The sequence below is a fragment of the Galleria mellonella genome, unplaced genomic scaffold (assembly GCF_026898425.1).
Source record: "Galleria mellonella isolate WM207_F2 unplaced genomic scaffold, CSIRO_AGI_GalMel_v1 utg36, whole genome shotgun sequence".
NCBI lineage: Eukaryota > Metazoa > Arthropoda > Insecta > Lepidoptera > Pyralidae > Galleria > Galleria mellonella.
In genome coordinates this window covers 7,519,395-7,537,841 of record NW_026442086.1, presented here as the reverse complement: position 1 = coordinate 7,537,841, position 18,447 = coordinate 7,519,395, and the positions used below count along the sequence as shown (strand labels likewise).

The 18,447-nt window shown below is 39.2% G+C and overlaps 1 protein-coding gene across 1 annotated transcript; it reads right to left on the bottom strand.

Annotated features, from left to right (window-relative positions):
• Positions 1 to 3,158: 3,158 nt before the first annotated feature.
• LOC113520717 (protein HID1) lies at positions 3,159 to 17,640 on the bottom strand. The gene is made up of 17 exons (XM_052897505.1): positions 17,504 to 17,640; positions 17,212 to 17,425; positions 16,287 to 16,432; positions 14,853 to 14,906; positions 13,862 to 14,061; positions 12,917 to 13,058; positions 12,542 to 12,613; positions 12,271 to 12,465; positions 11,080 to 11,170; positions 9,977 to 10,207; positions 9,454 to 9,618; positions 8,525 to 8,669; positions 7,391 to 7,494; positions 6,817 to 6,980; positions 5,512 to 5,720; positions 4,133 to 4,291; positions 3,159 to 3,497 (listed from the first exon to the last, which is right to left on the bottom strand). The coding sequence occupies exons 1-17, from the start codon at positions 17,567 to 17,569 to the stop codon at positions 3,434 to 3,436; spliced, it is 2,421 nt and encodes an 806-aa protein (XP_052753465.1). The 5' UTR covers positions 17,570 to 17,640; the 3' UTR covers positions 3,159 to 3,433.
• Between the last annotated feature and the right edge of the window lie 807 nt (positions 17,641 to 18,447).

Genomic DNA, 18,447 nt, shown 5'->3' with positions numbered 1-18,447 from the left:
TACCTCAAAACTCTGTCACTTGTTGAATTTGGAAAATTCTTACTTTATCTGAAAGGATATAAGTACTTTCAGTTTGGTCCCATAGAATTTTTACCAAAATCGGTTCACCAATTTAGTATTTGAATCAAAACTACTAGTTTTGTCGTGACTGAAGTTGGGCCACATACATTGGCTGAAATTGCGTTTCGAATGGACGATAATGAAAAAAGAAAATGACCATTCATAAATACTTAAATCTAAGTTTAATAAAAATAATTCTTACTTTCTTACAAATATTTAGGCATACATGATTTTATTCACCTTGCGTCTTATTTCTATTTGTATGTAAATATTAAAAAAAAAAAAAAACTGAAATACAACAAAATATAAAATTGGAATATGTATTCAGACAATAGAAAAATACAATAAAAGCCTCAAATAATTAAAAATTATTAAAAGTATAAAATCATAAGTACACATTTAATTATTTATTAGAATATTAAAATATGACTAGGTCACAAAGCAACGGGCACAATACACACAATTTTTTATATATTATAAATTTTCTATAAACATTATTCCAAAGATAAAACATGATTATGTTATTTAAAATTTATTTTTATGTTATTAATTAAAAATAACAAGTTAAAATTATTCCATTTATGTTATGCACAGTCGTCAATTCATAAGACTACATTTACATTCAATTAAAAATATAACACAAATATGATTATGATAAAAAAAAAAAAACTAATAATTCACTATTGTCACTTTAGTTCGTCTATAGCCTTATAATTATTTATACAATATTAAATAAAGATCTTTTTGTATAATTTCATTTTAATAACATGCAATAAAATATATATTTGATGTTTAAACTAAAATAAAAAAAAAAAACTGTGAGGATCTATGGTTTACACTTCGTTCAAAATACTACAAAAAAAAAAATAAAATAAAAAAAAAAAACATTCTGTACATATTTACCATCTGTATCAAATCGTACAAATCGTAGGGGATACACTATTTCAAGGGATTATGTTTCCTACAAATATACAAATAAGGTGGCTTTTACTACTATGGTCAAAATATAACATCTTTACTACTAAAAAACTAAAGCAATTGGAGATAATAAAAATAAGTGTCATACAACCACACCAACCACCTGGACCTCAATCTAGGGTAGTCTGTGTTGTGAAGAGTCGGGGGGCGAACATATAGAACAATCTAGAACAGCCAGACCCGAGGCATTTCAGAAAAATATATTTCATAAATTGGCCCATCTGGGAATCGAACCAGGGTTCTCATACCTCATTTACGCAAGGCAACGTATTTGAAAGTCAATTAACGATGCGCGAATTAACTAGGGAAAAGACTGTAGGATATTCAGGATCAGTTGTTTAAACTGAATTAGTAAAATCATTCGATTATAATAATTAGTATATTACTAATTTAGTAATCGAATTTTAAAATTAGTAATTACTAATTATTCGAATAACAAAATCATTCGGATTCGCGCACCGCTAAAGTCAATTTTATTTTGTCTAAATCGGTGTTCCCAACGTGGAGCCCACGCACCACAGGGGGGCAATTTGATAGTTAAGGGGGGGGAAGGGGAAATAAAAAATGGACTCGAAGCGATTTTAACCCTCTTGCTCCGGGCCATTTAAATGCAATGCTACAAGTAGATATCGGTGTCAAATTTAACAAAAAAAAAAATACTGCAAATATTTATTAGGTATAATTTCGTTTGACGTTACTAAAATATCAACTGGCCGATTAGAGTCGTCAAGTAAACTTTGTCGGGGAAAATTATGTATGGGGGCGTAAAAATTTTAGAAATGTTCAAGTGGGACGTGGCACAATAAATGTTGCGAATGTTGGTCTAAATCCTTTGATCAGTGAGATTTTGAAGAGCATTTGAAATTATTTTACGTCACAATTTGTATTTAGAAGAATTACAACAATACCGTGAACTATAGAGGTAGGTAGCAAAGTATACTGCATTTTTTCAACTTGCTTACGATCCAATGAAATATGGACTTTATTAATACATTAAAACTACGTATAATATCTATACATAACGGTATTTTTTAGTTGTAATTCCACCATGAATAAAACCAGCACATTGTTATTCTTTTGACTACAACTATAAATACCCGTGAACGCGATTTAAAGATTTGTTTAAAAAAACACTAACTATTCAGTATGATGTAACATAGGAACCAAAAAGTACTTGGTATTTTGCACGGAGAACACCTTTATACTACAGTGAACGCAAATCCAAGATGAAGGGAGCTTATGGTGGCAGCAGCGTCCCTCTTAAAATACACCAAAACCAAACTGCGGTTGCCAACCCGCCTGCCAAGCACAGCAACTACTTGACAACCCCCCCCCCCTCATATGGAAGAGGCTATGTTCAGCAATGGACAGTTGACGGTTGATATATCGAAGATATATTAAAAATGTGACCAACTAGTGAATGAATAATTAAAAAAACATTTAAATACGTATAAAAAAATTTTTTTCGTGAAAAATTCACTCCAGAATTGGACTGTACTATCGTCATTCCATATAACAATTGTTCAATGTTGAATGTGGTAGAATTAAAAAAAAAATTGTATTTTTTTTTATACAACAAATGGGGCTAATAAACATACAGCATGTTTGATGGTAAACGGTTACCATAACCTATGGACTGCGGCCTATGGCCTATGTCTGCAACACCATATTTGACATTATTTTACCATATATGATTTACGCTTGACTTTTATACTTTTACCATCGGACGAGCCGTATGCCTGTTTGCCACCAAAGTAGTATAAAAAAATAAACAATTACTGATGGCAAGGAATTAGATCGGTTCCATGTAGTCACAGATCTCCCATACCATAAATAATATAAAAAATACATAAATAAAATAGAATAACAATGCGACGGTTCAGGGTGTATATACCATGAAATGAAATTCGGAAATTTCAAGTTCGTATTTTCGTTCAAACCGAAATCGATACAGTAAATGGAGCTTTAAAATATTAAAAACTTAAAATGTTATAAATCCTACAAAAAAAAAAAAAGTCCAAAGGAACAATATTTTAACATTTTTAAACGGTATATATTAGTTATTATCAATATTTTGCCCTTTGAGTTAAATTCCACACAGATCTTTGAACCTTTTTGCATTGTTGAAAGCAATATTTTATGTTCCAAAATTCATTCTATTATTTATTGTTGACTGCTTTTAAACTGTAAATGTCAGTGCATTAGATACAATTTTATTTTTATCTACCTATCTATTACGTAATTTTAAGATCAAATTTGTATTTCGTTCGGTCCCGAAATTTCGTAAAACATTTCATGGTAGGCCCTCTGTTTTACCCGTTTGTATTTGTTCTACGCCCGCGACGCTTGCCGACTTCTGTACATTCTGGCGACGAGATCAGAACGCGTTACGACTTCACACCCGCTGTATCTCGAACAGTTTCACGTCCGTGTCGTACCATATTGGCGGGTCCACGTTACTGTGAAATAAATTTATTTAAATTTTATTACTTACCTATGTGTGTACTTTACTTTATTACTTAACTATGTATGGATGGCCCACCTGATGAAAAGTGGCAACCGTCGCCTATAGACATGAGCAGTACCATGGACAAAACAGACTATACTGTTTCGCCCATGACACCCCCCCCCCATGCGTTGGCATTCCTGAGGACTCAGGTGTTATTCCTCTGTACCCAGTAAATTCACGCCATATCCCACCCTTCAAACCGAAACACAGCCATGCAAACACAACTGCTTCACGGCAGAAACACGAATGGGACAGCGGTACCCAAGTAAAGACTTATATGATACATTATAAGGCCGCAGGTTTTTTATTTTTTGTAGTGGGTGATAATGAAATGGTAACCCCGCCTGCGTTATCGGTATACGCTGGCGGGGCACCAGTGCGGGGTGATAGGTGTCGATGAAAGCAGGTCATTTAGCCAATCGTGTACAAATTCCACCAGAATTAATCACAATAGTTTCCAGGAGGAACCGTGTGGAGGTCGACCTGATAGGGTGTCGCTAGTTATGGGGAAATTAGACCCCATTACTAACAATTCCTTGCCCCCCAGGGCTGCAGGAGGTAGTGTAATGGTGTCAGCATGCGTACCGTATGTATATGACGCCCCACATGTAGGTGCGGAACCAGGCGGCGGTGCCCGCGTTGGCCTGGTACTTGCGGATGAGGATGGGGTGCGGCACCGGCAGCAGCCCCACCAGCGTGCCGTGCTGCAGGAACCGCAGGATCTCCGACTCGTCCGTCAGGCCCCTGCACAGTACAATTGCAGGCTGTTTTGGTAACTCATAGTTGAAAAGATATTTTTTTTATACAATTTAGAATGGCAAACAAGCTGACGGCCCACCTGATGGAAAGTGGTAACCGTCGCCTATAGACATGAGCAGTACCATGGACATAACAGAGTATACTGTTTCGCCCATGATACCCCCATGCGTTGCCATTCCTGAGGACTCAGGTGTTATTCCTCTTGTTTACTTTCCATCGGGTGGGACGTCAGCTTGTTTGCCATTCTAAGTTGCATAAAAAAATCTATCAGAAACGCTATCCAAATTAAATTAGTAACAAATTTAACTATTTAAAACAGGGTATTTTATACATTTTGCAGTCACAGACTACTTTCAGAATTTAAACAATTCCACGGATCTCTGTTAAAAAAACATTCTAGTTAGGTCCCTTAAATAAAGACGGGGGCGGTGTTTTTCTTTTATGGCAGATCCCCCCTATAAACTATCATGATTAATTACTGATAAATTCATCATGATGGGCTAGCTGGCCTGTTTTCATTCTCATCTATCACCTTTTACTGGTGCCCCGCCAGCGTATACCTATACCATTATAATACATATTATAAATATACCATTAACGCAGGCGGGGTTGCCATTCCATTTTCACAATAAAAAAAAGTCAAACACGGCTGGGTGATGGTCTGCTGCGGGAGTTTAGGATGCAGTTCACTGGTCAGATGCCACACTCATTGACCTGGTCACACTCATCATCATCACCACACTCACCACAATCGTCACACTAACCACCATTGTCACATCCACTTCACTAGTTACACTCATCATCATCGCCACACTCACCACATTCGTCACACTAACCACCATTGCCGCAATCACTACCCTGGTTACACTCAACATCATCGCCACACTCACCACATTCGTCACACTAATCACCATTGTCGCACTCATAACCCTGGCTACACTCAACATCATCGCCACACTCACCACATTCGTCACACTAACCACCATTGCCGCACTCACTACCCTGGCTACACTCAACATCATCGCCACACTCACCACATTCGTCACACTAACCACCATTGCCGCACTCACTACCCTGGCTACACTTAACATCATCGCCACACTCACTACCCTGGCTACACTCATCACCATCGCCACATTCACTACAATCACCACTACATGTTCATCACAAACAATATTTTCTATATACACTAGCTAAGGACTCACTTGTCGATGCATATCTTCTCAACTTGCGGCACCAGCACCTGCAGCAGCCGCATAATGGTCTGCAGCGGGAGCTTGGCCCGCCAGCTGGCCACCCACTCTCCGGTCGGCCGCCACTCGCCGCTTTCGCCACCACCGCCGCCGCCGCCGCCGCCACCGTCGCCACGCTCGCCACCGCCGTCACTGCCCGTGCTCACTCGGATGCTGTCCCGCTGTGTCATACAATCATCGTTATTTACAATAATGTTTGTTAAATAAATTTTAAAATTTGAGGATATTAGATTAAATTAAGAGCGTTTGTTAATCTTCTTAGACGACGAGGTCGGTTGTGAAGTCCAGTTAGAAGTGTGCCAATATCAGAATATAAATTATAAAAAAAAAAATTTTACCATTGTTTATATTTCTGATTATTACACAAAATTTTTAATTAAACTTAGAATGACAAACAAGCTGACGGCCCACCTGATGGAAAGTGGTAACCGTCGCCTATAGACATGAGCAGTACCATGCACATAACAGAGTATACTGTTTCGCTAATGATACTCCCCATGCGTTGCCATTCCTGAGTACTCAGGTGTTATTCTTCTGTACCCCGTAAATACACTGCCATATCCCACCCTTCAAACCGAAACACAGTAATGCAAACACAACTGCTTCACGGTAGAAACACGAATAGGACAGAGGTGCTCAAGCAAATGACTTTTCTGTGAAGTCTCCCTCTAATAGTATATAGTATTTTCGTGTTCGGGTTCCAACCGTGAAGCAGTTGTGTTTGCATGACTGTGTTTCGGTTTGAAGGGTGGGATATGGCATAAATTTACAGGGTACAGAGGAATAACACCTGAGTCCTCAGGAATGGCAACGCACGGGGGGTATCATGGGCGAAACAGTATACTCTGTTATGTCCATGGTACTGCTCATGTCTATAGGCGACGTTTACCACTTTCCATCAGGTGGGCCGTCAGCTTGTTTGCCATTCTAAGTTGTATAAAAAAAAAGTATTTTATATATGTAATCATATATACTATCTAACTATATGGTATCATGAATTAATCTTATTTAAAAAGTACTCAGCAAACTAAAATGTTAATTATAAAAGCAGTCAACACTCGATTGACCGTTTTTAAGACTCTTTATACTTAATGCTTCATTTATAGTCTATGGTCGATGTATTCAAGACATTTTCATTTTCATTCCAAGTATTATTAAAATAGTGTCAATTTCTATAAACTAAATCTTCAAAAAAGATTTAAATAAAGATGTTTTTTTTGTTACATCCTATAAATAAATATTATTTTTAATACTAACATGCGCGATGGACTGTGAGGAACCATCGGCGTGTTCGTCTCCCGCGGGGCGGTCGCGCGTCAATAAGTGTTGTCCGGGGCTGCCTCCCCGGGCGCCGCGCGGCTCCTCCGCGGCCTCTAGCGGCGGCGGATGCGCGGACTCGCGCTCCGTCATGCTCGCTATCGCTAATTATTACAGGCAAAGGCATTAGAATTGTCAAGCAGGTAATTTTATAAAATGCGCTAATACGTTAAGGGCCCAATACCATTGAGCTGATCTGTTTGTTTTTTACGCGCTACCAAAAAATTGCTAGTAATTGAACGAATTATATGAAGATCTGTATTTAAATTAAAATGGTTTTTAATAAATTTATCTACATTTGAGTTTAAGGGTGATTGAGGTGGGAGGGGAGGGGGGGTTGTTAGTATAGCGAACTGACCACCTTATTACTTGTAAAATACTCCGACTACTCGACATCTACATCATGTGAAAATGGCATGGTAACCCCGCCTCGCTATCAGTATTCACTAGCAGGGCACCAGTGATAGGTAAGGATGAAAAGGCAGGTTAGTTTTGGTCGGTGTGGTGCACGTACCGGGCGTGTCCGCCAGCGAGGGGTTGAGCGTGCCGGGCTCGGCGGGCTGCGCGGGCCGCGAGCCCTCCATGGCGGGCTCGCACACGCTGTCCGCGCTGCGCGACCTGCGCACGCGCACTCACCACGTCACCACGTCACCACGTCACCACGTCACCACGTCACCACGTCACCACCCGCGCACCGCACGCACACACGCGCACACGCACGCCTCGCACCGCGGCCGCGCGTGCGTGCGTGTGTGCGTGCGTGCGTTCCAGTCTTTATATGTATATCTTTATTTTATTTTAATATTACACCTGGAATCAACAGCTTATATCTAGAATAATAAGAAATATTACATTTGCACCATACATTAGCCAATTACAGATTCCCAATTTGTATACCAAACAGTATTTTGCTTATTTTTAGAGGGTAGGTTAAATATAATTAAAAAAAATTTATAGAGATATTTATTTAAAATGTTGCATCACTGGAAATTAATATATGTTTGTGTGTATGTGCGTGTGTATGTGGACGGTGCGTGTGTGTGCGTATGTAAGTGCGCGTGTGCGTGTGTACGCGTGCGTGTGACCGCGTGCGCGTGCGCGTGTGTATGCGTACCTGGGCAGCGCGAGGGCGGGCGGCGGCGGGCGGGCGCGCGCGGCCGACAGCGAGCGCGCGATGGCGGCGTGCTCGTGCGTGTGTACGTGTGTACGCGTGTGTGTACGTGTGTGCGCGTGTGTATGCGTACCTGGGCAGCGCGAGGGCGGGCGGCGCGCGCGGCGGCGCGCGCGGCGCGCGCAGCGAGCGCGCGATGGCGGCGTGCTCGTGCGTGTGTACGTGTGTACGCGTGTGTGTACGTGTGTGCGCGTGTGTATGCGTACCTGGGCAGCGCGAGGGCGGGCGGCGGCGGGCGGGCGCGCGCGGCCGACAGCGAGCGCGCGATGGCGGCGTGCTCGTGCGTGTGTACGTGTGTACGTGTGTGTGTGTACGTGTGTGCGCGTGTGTATGCGTGTGTGTACCTGTGTGCAGCGCGAGGGGCGGGCGGCGGCGGGCGGGCGCGCGCGGCCGACAGCGAGCGCGCGATGGCGGCGTGCTCGTGCGTGTGTACGTGTGTACGCGTGTGTGTACGTGTGTGCGCGTGTGTATGCGTACCTGGGCAGCGCGAGGGCGGGCGGCGGCGGGCGGGCGCGCGCGGCCGACAGCGAGCGCGCGATGGCGGCGTGCTCGTGCGGCAGGTTGGCCAGGCTGTGGAACACGCTGCGCTTGCGGATGATCGTGTACACCAGGTTCGAGTTGCCTGCGCCAGAACAAACTTACATTCGCTAATACCACATATACAATACACAATACAATACTCGCTAGTTGCACTGCGTGGAAAATCAGATATTATGATGACGTAACGCCGCGAAACGCGTGCGCCTGGTGTCTGTTCGATCGTCAGCGCCGAATCTTCAGTCGGTGGAAGATCAGCAACGACATGTTGCACGTTTCCTTATGTAATACGCCACACTTGGAGGATAAACCGCGTTAGTAGGGTATACTGAATATGGCTGCCACATTCGGTTGCCGATCTTCGATTGCCAAAGATACACTATATAATTTTTTTTATACAACTTAGAATGGCAAACAAACTGACGGTCCACCCGATGGAAAGTGCTAACCATCGCTTATAGACATGAGCAGTATCATGAACATAACAGAGTATACTGTTTCGCACATAATATCCCCCCCCCCCCATGTATTGCCATTCCTGAGGACTCAGGTATTATTCCTCTGTACCCTGAAAATTCACTGCCATATCCTGCCACCCTTCAAACTGAAACACAGCCATGTAAACAGAACTGGTTCATGGTAGAAACACGAATGGGACAGAGGTACCCAAGACTTTTGTACAGTCTCCCTCTGGTTATGTTAAGTATGATGCTTAATCAACATTTGTTGTAGCTCTTCATGAGATGATTTTTATATGGAGACAGTTACTACTAGTACATTTTGACATCGTGTAAAATGACAAAATTTACCAGAAATAAACCTATTAATTGAAGAAAAACTTTATACCGCAATTGATTGATGATACTCACCGTCAAATTGATACTGTATCATGTTGTTGAACATCTCCAGTAGGAAGAACACGAGGTGATGATGATGAGGCTGCGAGAACAGGAACCAAGGTGTGCTGAATGCTTCTAAGAGGTGCAGCAACTTCGTGGACGCCACCATCGACAAAGTCTTCAGGTACGGTGATACTGTACAACGGGGGAAGTAATTGTTAGTAATATAAATAAAAAAAAAAAAAAAACTAATGTATCCGACGTAAAAACCTGGGGGCCTACAATGAAATGAAATTCCGAAATTTCGGACTCAATTTCGTGTTTTCGTTCACACCTAAATTGAGCCAGTAAATGGATCATAACATTTCGTTCGTCATAAATCCTGCCATAAAAGTCCAGAGGAATAATATTTTCATATTTTTAATGTTTTCAAACGGTAAATATTATGTAATTTTAACATCAAATTTGTGTTTCGTTCGGCATCGAAATTTCGGAAAACATTTCATGGTAGGCCCTCTGCTCTTTTTTTTAACTCGACTGAGAAGGCGCTCACCATTAACGAGTATAGTGAGCAGGCAGTCGAACAGCGGCTGCAGCCGCTGGTGTCCGGTGGTGATGATCTTGTGGAACACGACCACCAGCAGGTCGGCGTGCGTGCCCGTGAACACGGGTATGTCCATGGGTATGGTGGCCGTGTACGGTTTGTTGAGGCGCACGCCGAAGTTCCTCTCCCCGGACAGCAGCAGCAGGATGAACACGCCGATGTGCATCAGCCCCACGCGTGCTGGACACATTATACTTATTACAATAGACTACCTTGAAGGGAAAGGGATTGTTAGTAATGGAGACTGAGAATCACATTGCTAGCAATATACCTAATCCTGACCGGATTAGGTATATTGTATGTATGTGGTATACCTCCACGCGGTTCTCCCTGGAAACTATCATGGTTAATTCCTGTTGAATTCATTATGATGGGCCAACTGACCTGTTTTCATTCTCATCTATCACCCTTCACTGGTGCTCCGCCAGCGTATCCCGTTAGCGCAGGCGGGGTTACCATACCATTTTTACCCATCAAAAAAAAAACAGACTACCTTTCGCCAGAGACTACGTTCGTGCGGTATGTAATATAGCTGGTTACTCTGTTCGAGTCATAGACTATTTTGTTTGCTCTTCTAATACTAATTAAATATTTATTATTATTAATTATTTGTAGTAATATTTTTACATAAATAGGGCAAGAGAGAGGCAGTAGCGTCCCTCTTAAAATATCTCTAAAAGCGTAACTGTGTTTGTCAACGCGCCTGCCAAACGTGGCAACTGCTGACAAAACTCTCCTTATGGGAGACAAAACTCTCCTTATGGGGAGGGTTTATGTTTAGCAATAGAAAGTCAACGACTGAAATAATAATAATATAGTATTTTTTTTTATTTATTTATTGGGTAGTAATTTACTGGGTACAGAGGAATAACACCTGTATCCTCAGGAATGGCAACGCATGGGGGGTATAATGTGCGCAACAGTATACTCTGTTACGTCCATGGTACTGCTCATGTCTATAGGCGACGGTTACCACTTTTCATCGGGTGGGCCGTCAGCTTCTTTGCAATTCTAAGTTGTATAAAAACAAAAAAAAAAACATTATAACTTACACTGGTCTGCGCGCGAGTCGTTCAAGTGATACAATATTGGGACCAGCACTTCTAGAACGTCGCTGCTCTTCAATACGTAGTACATGAATTTCTGAAAAAAAAAATACAATAAGATGACAAGGAAGGACCTCATAAGCATATGTGATAATTGTTTACTTGAAATTAACTTTACTGGACAAATAACAAAGACAAATAGTTATGGGGGGTTGAGGTAAATATTTCATACATACAATTCTTCTTATATTCGCATATGGGGTCAGCTAAGCCGTTGCACGTCGACCCATTCGGATCTTTTATGCTTCCCCCCGCCTTATACCATCATTTCATAGATCCTATGTGTTACCTTAACGATATCCCGCGGTTTAAGATATCTGTAGTCCCCTGGTTCTGGATTAGCCGTTCCCAGTAGACTCATACGCATACTTGCCAACGAATCGCAGTTGCACATCATGTATTCCATGGATTACGATTTTTCACTGCACAGTCTGTATAGTGCGTCCGAAGATAAACCCATCTTGTATAGTATACGCCTTACTGGCATATGCCCAGTTATGGCACCCATAATGAGTCTTGCCTGTTGTCTGCCACCGCTGTAGATGAGTATCCCATCCCTCAGCATTATCGTTTAAAAACTTTTCAGTACGCCTAAGATCTTTTAAAGTCCTCCGTTCCGTTTGCTGTTATTTCCTAACATCAAGGGCAGAGTTAACAACACTTACATACAATTCTAATGATGATAAATTAGTACAGTAGATAAAATAAAACAGAAAATATTACATGGGATTTTGGAAATATGTCCTCACTATTGGATACGGGCGTTGAACTTCTGGATTTAAGTGAAAAGAACCGTGCTTATTGATGGTGCAACACTAACCTTACTGTAATGTAAATTGGACTCTATTTTCCGTGCTTAGCCTCTCATTTGGGCCGTTGTATGTATGAGTAGTAGCTAGTACAACCAACCTAGCTCCGCCCAGAAGCACAGAAGCTTCCTAGGATCTTCACAGGCCCACGGAGCGACCTCTCCTTTCCGGGGATTTCTGTACGTTGATGGGCCACAGCTTCACATTCCAGGATTACGTGAGCAGCCGTTTCTTCGGCGTCGAAACAGCCTTGACATAGAGGGCTGTCTGTGGCTCCTATTGTGTATAAATGTTTGTTTAATGGACAATGGCCCGTTATTACACTAACCTTATTATAGTCACACATCTTCCAGAACAAAACCAATAACTCCTGGTGCAGGTTGACCTTCTTGGCCGAGTTGGGCAGGTAGGTCTGGGCGAGCGGGTTGTTGAGGAGTCGCGTGACGCCCCGCAGCGCGAACTGGAAGTCCTCGTCGCGGTGTATCCGCGACAGGTAGTTGATGAACAAGTTGTCCGGGAGACTCTGGGTAACAAACAATTTTGGCATGGATCTCCAGAAGAAATAGTTGTAAAAAGATTAAGGGCCAAAATATTATTACCTCGTCTGTTTCCTCATTGACAGTGTTGCTTGTGTCGTGGTCTAGTGTCACTATTAGGATCTGCAACGCCACCTGCATTACAATTAATAAGTTTATTTACTAGTATTTTACTCTCTTTACCATTACAAATAATGATGAAATTGATCACTACTAGATGGCGTAACAAAATAAAACATACACCAGTTTTTAAGTTACATCTTTAGAAAAAAAACAGTAAAAACCAATTCAAATTTCTCAAAGTCCATTTTACTTTTCTCCAAGATTTCACAAATAGAAAAGAATTTACTCAAAATTATGGAAATAATACTCAATCTGGCAACACTGCTGATTTTGTAATAATAGAATTATTTAATCATAAATTAAAAAAAAAATTACCTCGACGAGTGGCTCGAGGGTGTCTGCGAACAAGAGATGGTTATAGGGCAGCCCCAGGCCGACCGGGTCGTACGAGCACACCGTGTTCAGCAGCGACGTGAACAGCGGCAGCGCGTGACGGTTCTCCGAACTCGTTAGGTAACTGCGGCGTGAAATCGAAATCAGCTGGGGTTGCCCACATTTAATTAATTGATTACAGTATTTTTCAAATTGGGGAGTAAAAAAAGTTTAGTACTGTTAAAAAAAATTTAAAAAATTAATTTTTGTTAGAGGAAGGGGGGGGGGGAGATTAGTTATATAATAATCATTTCGTGTGGACGAAAAGTGGCAATCGACGCCTTTCGATGTGAACAGTATCACAGAATTCACTGTGATGCTCTGGTATTTCTCATAGGTCTGAGTGTTTTTACTTATAATTTATATTTACAAAAAAAAAAAAAAAAATAAGTAGATAAAGTCTATTGTATAATTAGATAAAGGCTGTCAACCACTCTTAGTTCAAGTTGCTTCGTTCGGGACTAGATGGCGCTGTTATCTAATATGTTTACCAAACAGGAAAAATGTATTTTTTTGTATATCGGATAAAATAAAAAAAAAATAGTTGATCGAATTTAAAAATTATTACCAACGCGTAATAATGGGCTATAATTATTAAAAAAAAAATTGCGAATTTCTCCCTAGGACAGGTAGGTGTGCGAAGCCGGGCCAGGTCTAGGCCAGTGATTCTCAACCTTTTTTTTGTTGCGGCACATATTTAACGATTTCAAAATTTGGCGGCACACAAAGAAAAAGATAAAAATTATTTACCTACTACAACACACTGCGTAAATAGTTTATGACAAAAATTTTAAATATTTGCAAAATTTGGCGGCACACAAAAGTGCCGCGGCACAGCGGTCGAGGATCACTGGTCTAGGCAATAGTAATATCCAGATGGAGACTAACGCGATCCAGTTGTTGTGGTGCGCGGCGGCGCGGTGCGGCGGCGTGTAGACGGTGTCGCTGCAGCAGGCCAGCAGCAGGCGCAGCAGGTCGGCGCGCGCGGCGTCGTGCGCGGCGCAGCGCGCGGGGCTGCGCGCGAAGCCCACGCCGCCCGCCCAGATGTACTCGCAGCTGTCCAGCGACGACAGCTCCTCCGCGCGATCCTGCAACGCACGCCAATGCGGATACCCCTACCAGAGGGACACTTTGTACAAAACTCGATTGCTTGCGTACCTCTGTCCTATTCGTGTTTCAACCGTGAAGCAGTTGTGTTTGCATGGCTGTGTTTCGGTTTGAAGGGCGGGATATGGCGTGAATTTACTGGGTACGGAGAAATAACACCTGAGTCCTCAGGAATGGCAACGCATGGGGGGTGTCATGGGCGGAACAGTATACTCTGTTATGTCCATGGTACTGCTCGTGTCTATAGGCGACGGTTACCAGTTTCCATCAGATGGGCCGTCAGCTTGTTTGCCATTCCAAGTTGTATAAAAAAAAAACCCCTGGAAACTATCTCGGTTAAATCTTGTGCAATTCGTCACGATAGGCCCAGCTGACCTTTCATCCTCACCTATCAAGCCTCACTAGTGCCCCGCCAGCATATACATAAAAATATAATTCCCAAAAAATAATAATTTCCGAAATCAGTTTATAAATGCCGGAGTTATGTGATGACAAACATATAAAATAAAATACAACCAAATTAGGAATCTCCTTCTGTTTGAAAACAGTTGAAAATTACTGTTTTGTATTATATTCCTCATTTCCAGCTTTACTAGCGAATTTTTCGACAAAAACAATGTACAGACTGTTCAAATAGCACTACTTTTATAATAGAAAACATAATTGCAAATTGCACAATTCGGTCAAGATCATCAAACTTTGGCGCGTATGTACTGTGATGTGATATCAAAGCATAGATAAGGAATTTATTTAATAGCAAATCAATACTCACGGGACCGGAGCGCTTCGTGCTCGCCACTGTGAAGTCTGGGCAAAACAGCAAATCCTGAAAAGTTGTTTGTTGACAAAATTATATGTCACCAATTATTTATTTTTTGGAATTAAGCACATTAATAGTATACATATACATAAATTTAACAATATTTTTTTTGTGTAACATGCTGGTATGCATACCTACAGCAGGTGCACACAACACTGACTACAGATTGCATGCATATAAATGTCACAATATAATTAATATAATAAATTAAATTTATAATTACATATTTTTGTTACAAAATTCAAATACAAATATATAACTATTAATACAATTATATTAATTATATGTATATAATTATAACTATTTATAATAATTTTACATTATATATATTCATTAACATTTAAGGTTTTTTTAATAAGCGCTACCTAATTACACCTAGCAGATTATATTAGCTATTTTATGTTAATCAGATTAAGAGTGTTCAAAATTTTTTGCTTATTGAAGAGTGGTACCTCGCAATTTTTTTTTTTTTTTATTTAATTATCATACATTATCTGTCAATTTGCAAAAAAAAAAAAAACAATTTAACATTTCTCAATGTTTCTGACTGATTACTTAAAAAGTGCTCTCTTAGTTAACAAGAATGTTAATAGCAGAATATGTTATATATAAATCTACCATTCAAATATTTGCACCTATTTTATATTTTACATTTTTGACATATAAATCAAAATCTTCAATGATTGCTTAATAAGAATATTACTGCATGATTAACATATTAGTTCTTAGGCAAAGCAAATTTTGAATAATCAATTAGAAACATTGACAATTCATCAATTGTTTTTGAAAATTGATAGATAATGGTGACACTGTTACAGTTCCTTATGAATACTCTTGCACACCATCTCTTTATGAATACTCTTGCACTCCATGCACACAGAAGTATAAAAGACAATGGTGACAGTAACCATTTCATATGGTAGACTGACAGTTTGTTTACCTCTCTACTAATAGAATAATAGATGCACTCTTTATAAGGAGTTAAGTAAGAACATTTTTCTTCTATTTATATTTTATAAATACAAGCTATAAATGAAAAATAATTTCAATATTATTTTTAAATTATATAAGACAAATCTTATTAAAATTAAACTTGTAAGAAAAGTCTAGTTCCAAGACCTTTATTTATTCCATATTTCTAAATGTATATTGGATTTAATGCAAATTTAGATATCCCTTAGGTGGTGTTATATATATATATATATATATATATATATATATATATATACATATATATACATATACATATACATATATATATATATATACATATATATATATATATAGATTGTTTTATTACAAATTACATAAAATTAGTAGTCGAGTTAAACTTACAAAATTAACAAATAAGTTGGTTAAGCTTTCAATAAAGTAAAATTGACTTACACAGACAGCATTGATCAGTGACTGGGCGAGGGGCACCGACTCATTCTCACTTGCGGCTGGAAGTGATGACCAGAAGAATCCGTGCCATTCAGGCTCCTCCAGCATGTATGGCAACACTCTGGTCAGTAGCCGGGCGCAATTCAGAGCTATGGATGTTAACAATGATTAATTACTTATATCGAAATACTTCACAAAATTTTGTCAAAGTTAGTATGGGATTAAAATGGGAAAAGTAAACATTTTGATTTAAAAAAAAATGGTTACTAATTGTCAAACTTATTGTATAATAATATAGATATACTATGTACTGCATTTCAATTCAAGTTTTTCAACTAGGCTAAACTTGATCACTTTGATCTTAGTCTAAAAACTGAGAAGCGAGCTACAGAACTAAGATCTATAACAAGATTGGAAGAGGTCACAACTAAAATATAAAAGAAGACTGAAACGGAGATAGGCAGGCCATATGTTAAGAGCACTAAATGAACCAATACTGTAACAGAATGGATTCCTCATTACTGAAATAAAACAATAAGAGGTCGCCATAATGAAAGTTGGTCTGATGAAAACAAAAGTGTTGCTAATACATTGTGGCTCAGGAGAATAAGAGATAGCAAAATATGAAAGATGCTGAAAGAGGTATTCATATCGAAAGGATATATTGACCCGGTGTCTGTTGTGCAGTAAGACTATTAAAAAATATAATTTATGGTCAACAAATAAAGGCTTTGAAATTGCATTATTATATCAATATAAAGAAATTATTAAATATTGAATTAAATTGTAATAAAATAATAAATAGCACTCTATGAATCCAAAAATTTTTATATTTTAACTATTATAAGTATGATGAAAAAATTGAGTTTAACTTGAAAATGGTGTAATAAATTATATGTAATGAAAAGTAATAAAAGTAGACAATTGCCTGTTTGCTGTTCCCTTTGAGTCCTACAGCTGCTGTCCACAGTCTTAACTAACTTCTCAACAGCCTTGTAAACTAATGTGGCCAAGTTGTTTGGCGACTCCTCTCTTAGCGCACGAATCTCGGCGCCAGGAACAAGTGCGAAAACATCTTGCACGTTAGTTACGCTTTCTGACCAGAACTGATCCCAGAAACTGTCGTCTGAAGAGTCTATTGGCTGAAAATATCATTTCAAACACTTAGCACAATAATTGACACGAAAAAAAATGCTCTTAAACCATTTGTCCAGACTTACCTGTGACTTAGAAGTGAGCTGAACAACAGCTTTTCTAAAATTTAGTTTTGTATCTGCGTTACCCATTATATATTAATTATTTTAGTTAATAAAATTGAATGAAAGCATATTTTCCACGTCCATACAAAACAATAGAATAAAATGACACTAAAAGTTGACAGTTTGATAACCAGGGTTAACACATGCGATTTTTATTTTTAGCTAAATGTCAATTTTCTCAAAATCGAGAAGATTTCGTTTTGATAGCGTTGTACAGTTTATTAATACCAATATTGTCAAAAAAAGTTCTAAATTTCTACATGTCTATATCACTTTTCAACAAAAATTTTTCCAAGACTTTTAATACCAAATCTGGCAACAGCTATCGTCAAAGTCGTGAAAGGTCAAAGACATTTTTTTTTTATTCATCTTATAATGGTCTTATCTTTCTTCATATGGTTTGGCCCTACAATCTAATTTGTTTTTTGTTGTTTCCGATTCGAATTTGTGATAATTTCGAATTTGTAATAAAGAAATGACTTTATAGTAATTTTTTTGTTTTCCCCATTTCTATAAGAGCATATCTAGTATATTAATTCTTTATATTGTTAAAAATGTTCACACCGACATAGAAGCAGAATGTTATGAGTAATTTTTTTTATACCATTGAGGTGGCAAACAAGCATACGGCCCACCTGATGGTAACCAGTTACCGTAGCCTATGAACGCCTGCAATATCAGAGGTATTACGCGCGCGTTGCCGACCCTGAAGAAACCTCTTTACCCCCCTTTTGAAGAACCTTAATGTTAACCTCTATCATTTAAAATTACCTACAGTATAGGAATGTAAATTAATTTCATTTTATTATCGTGTCCATTACTTTGTAATCAATATAAAAAATCTACAATGTAGATGATGTAAACATGTACATAATAATGGTTATATATATATATATATATATATA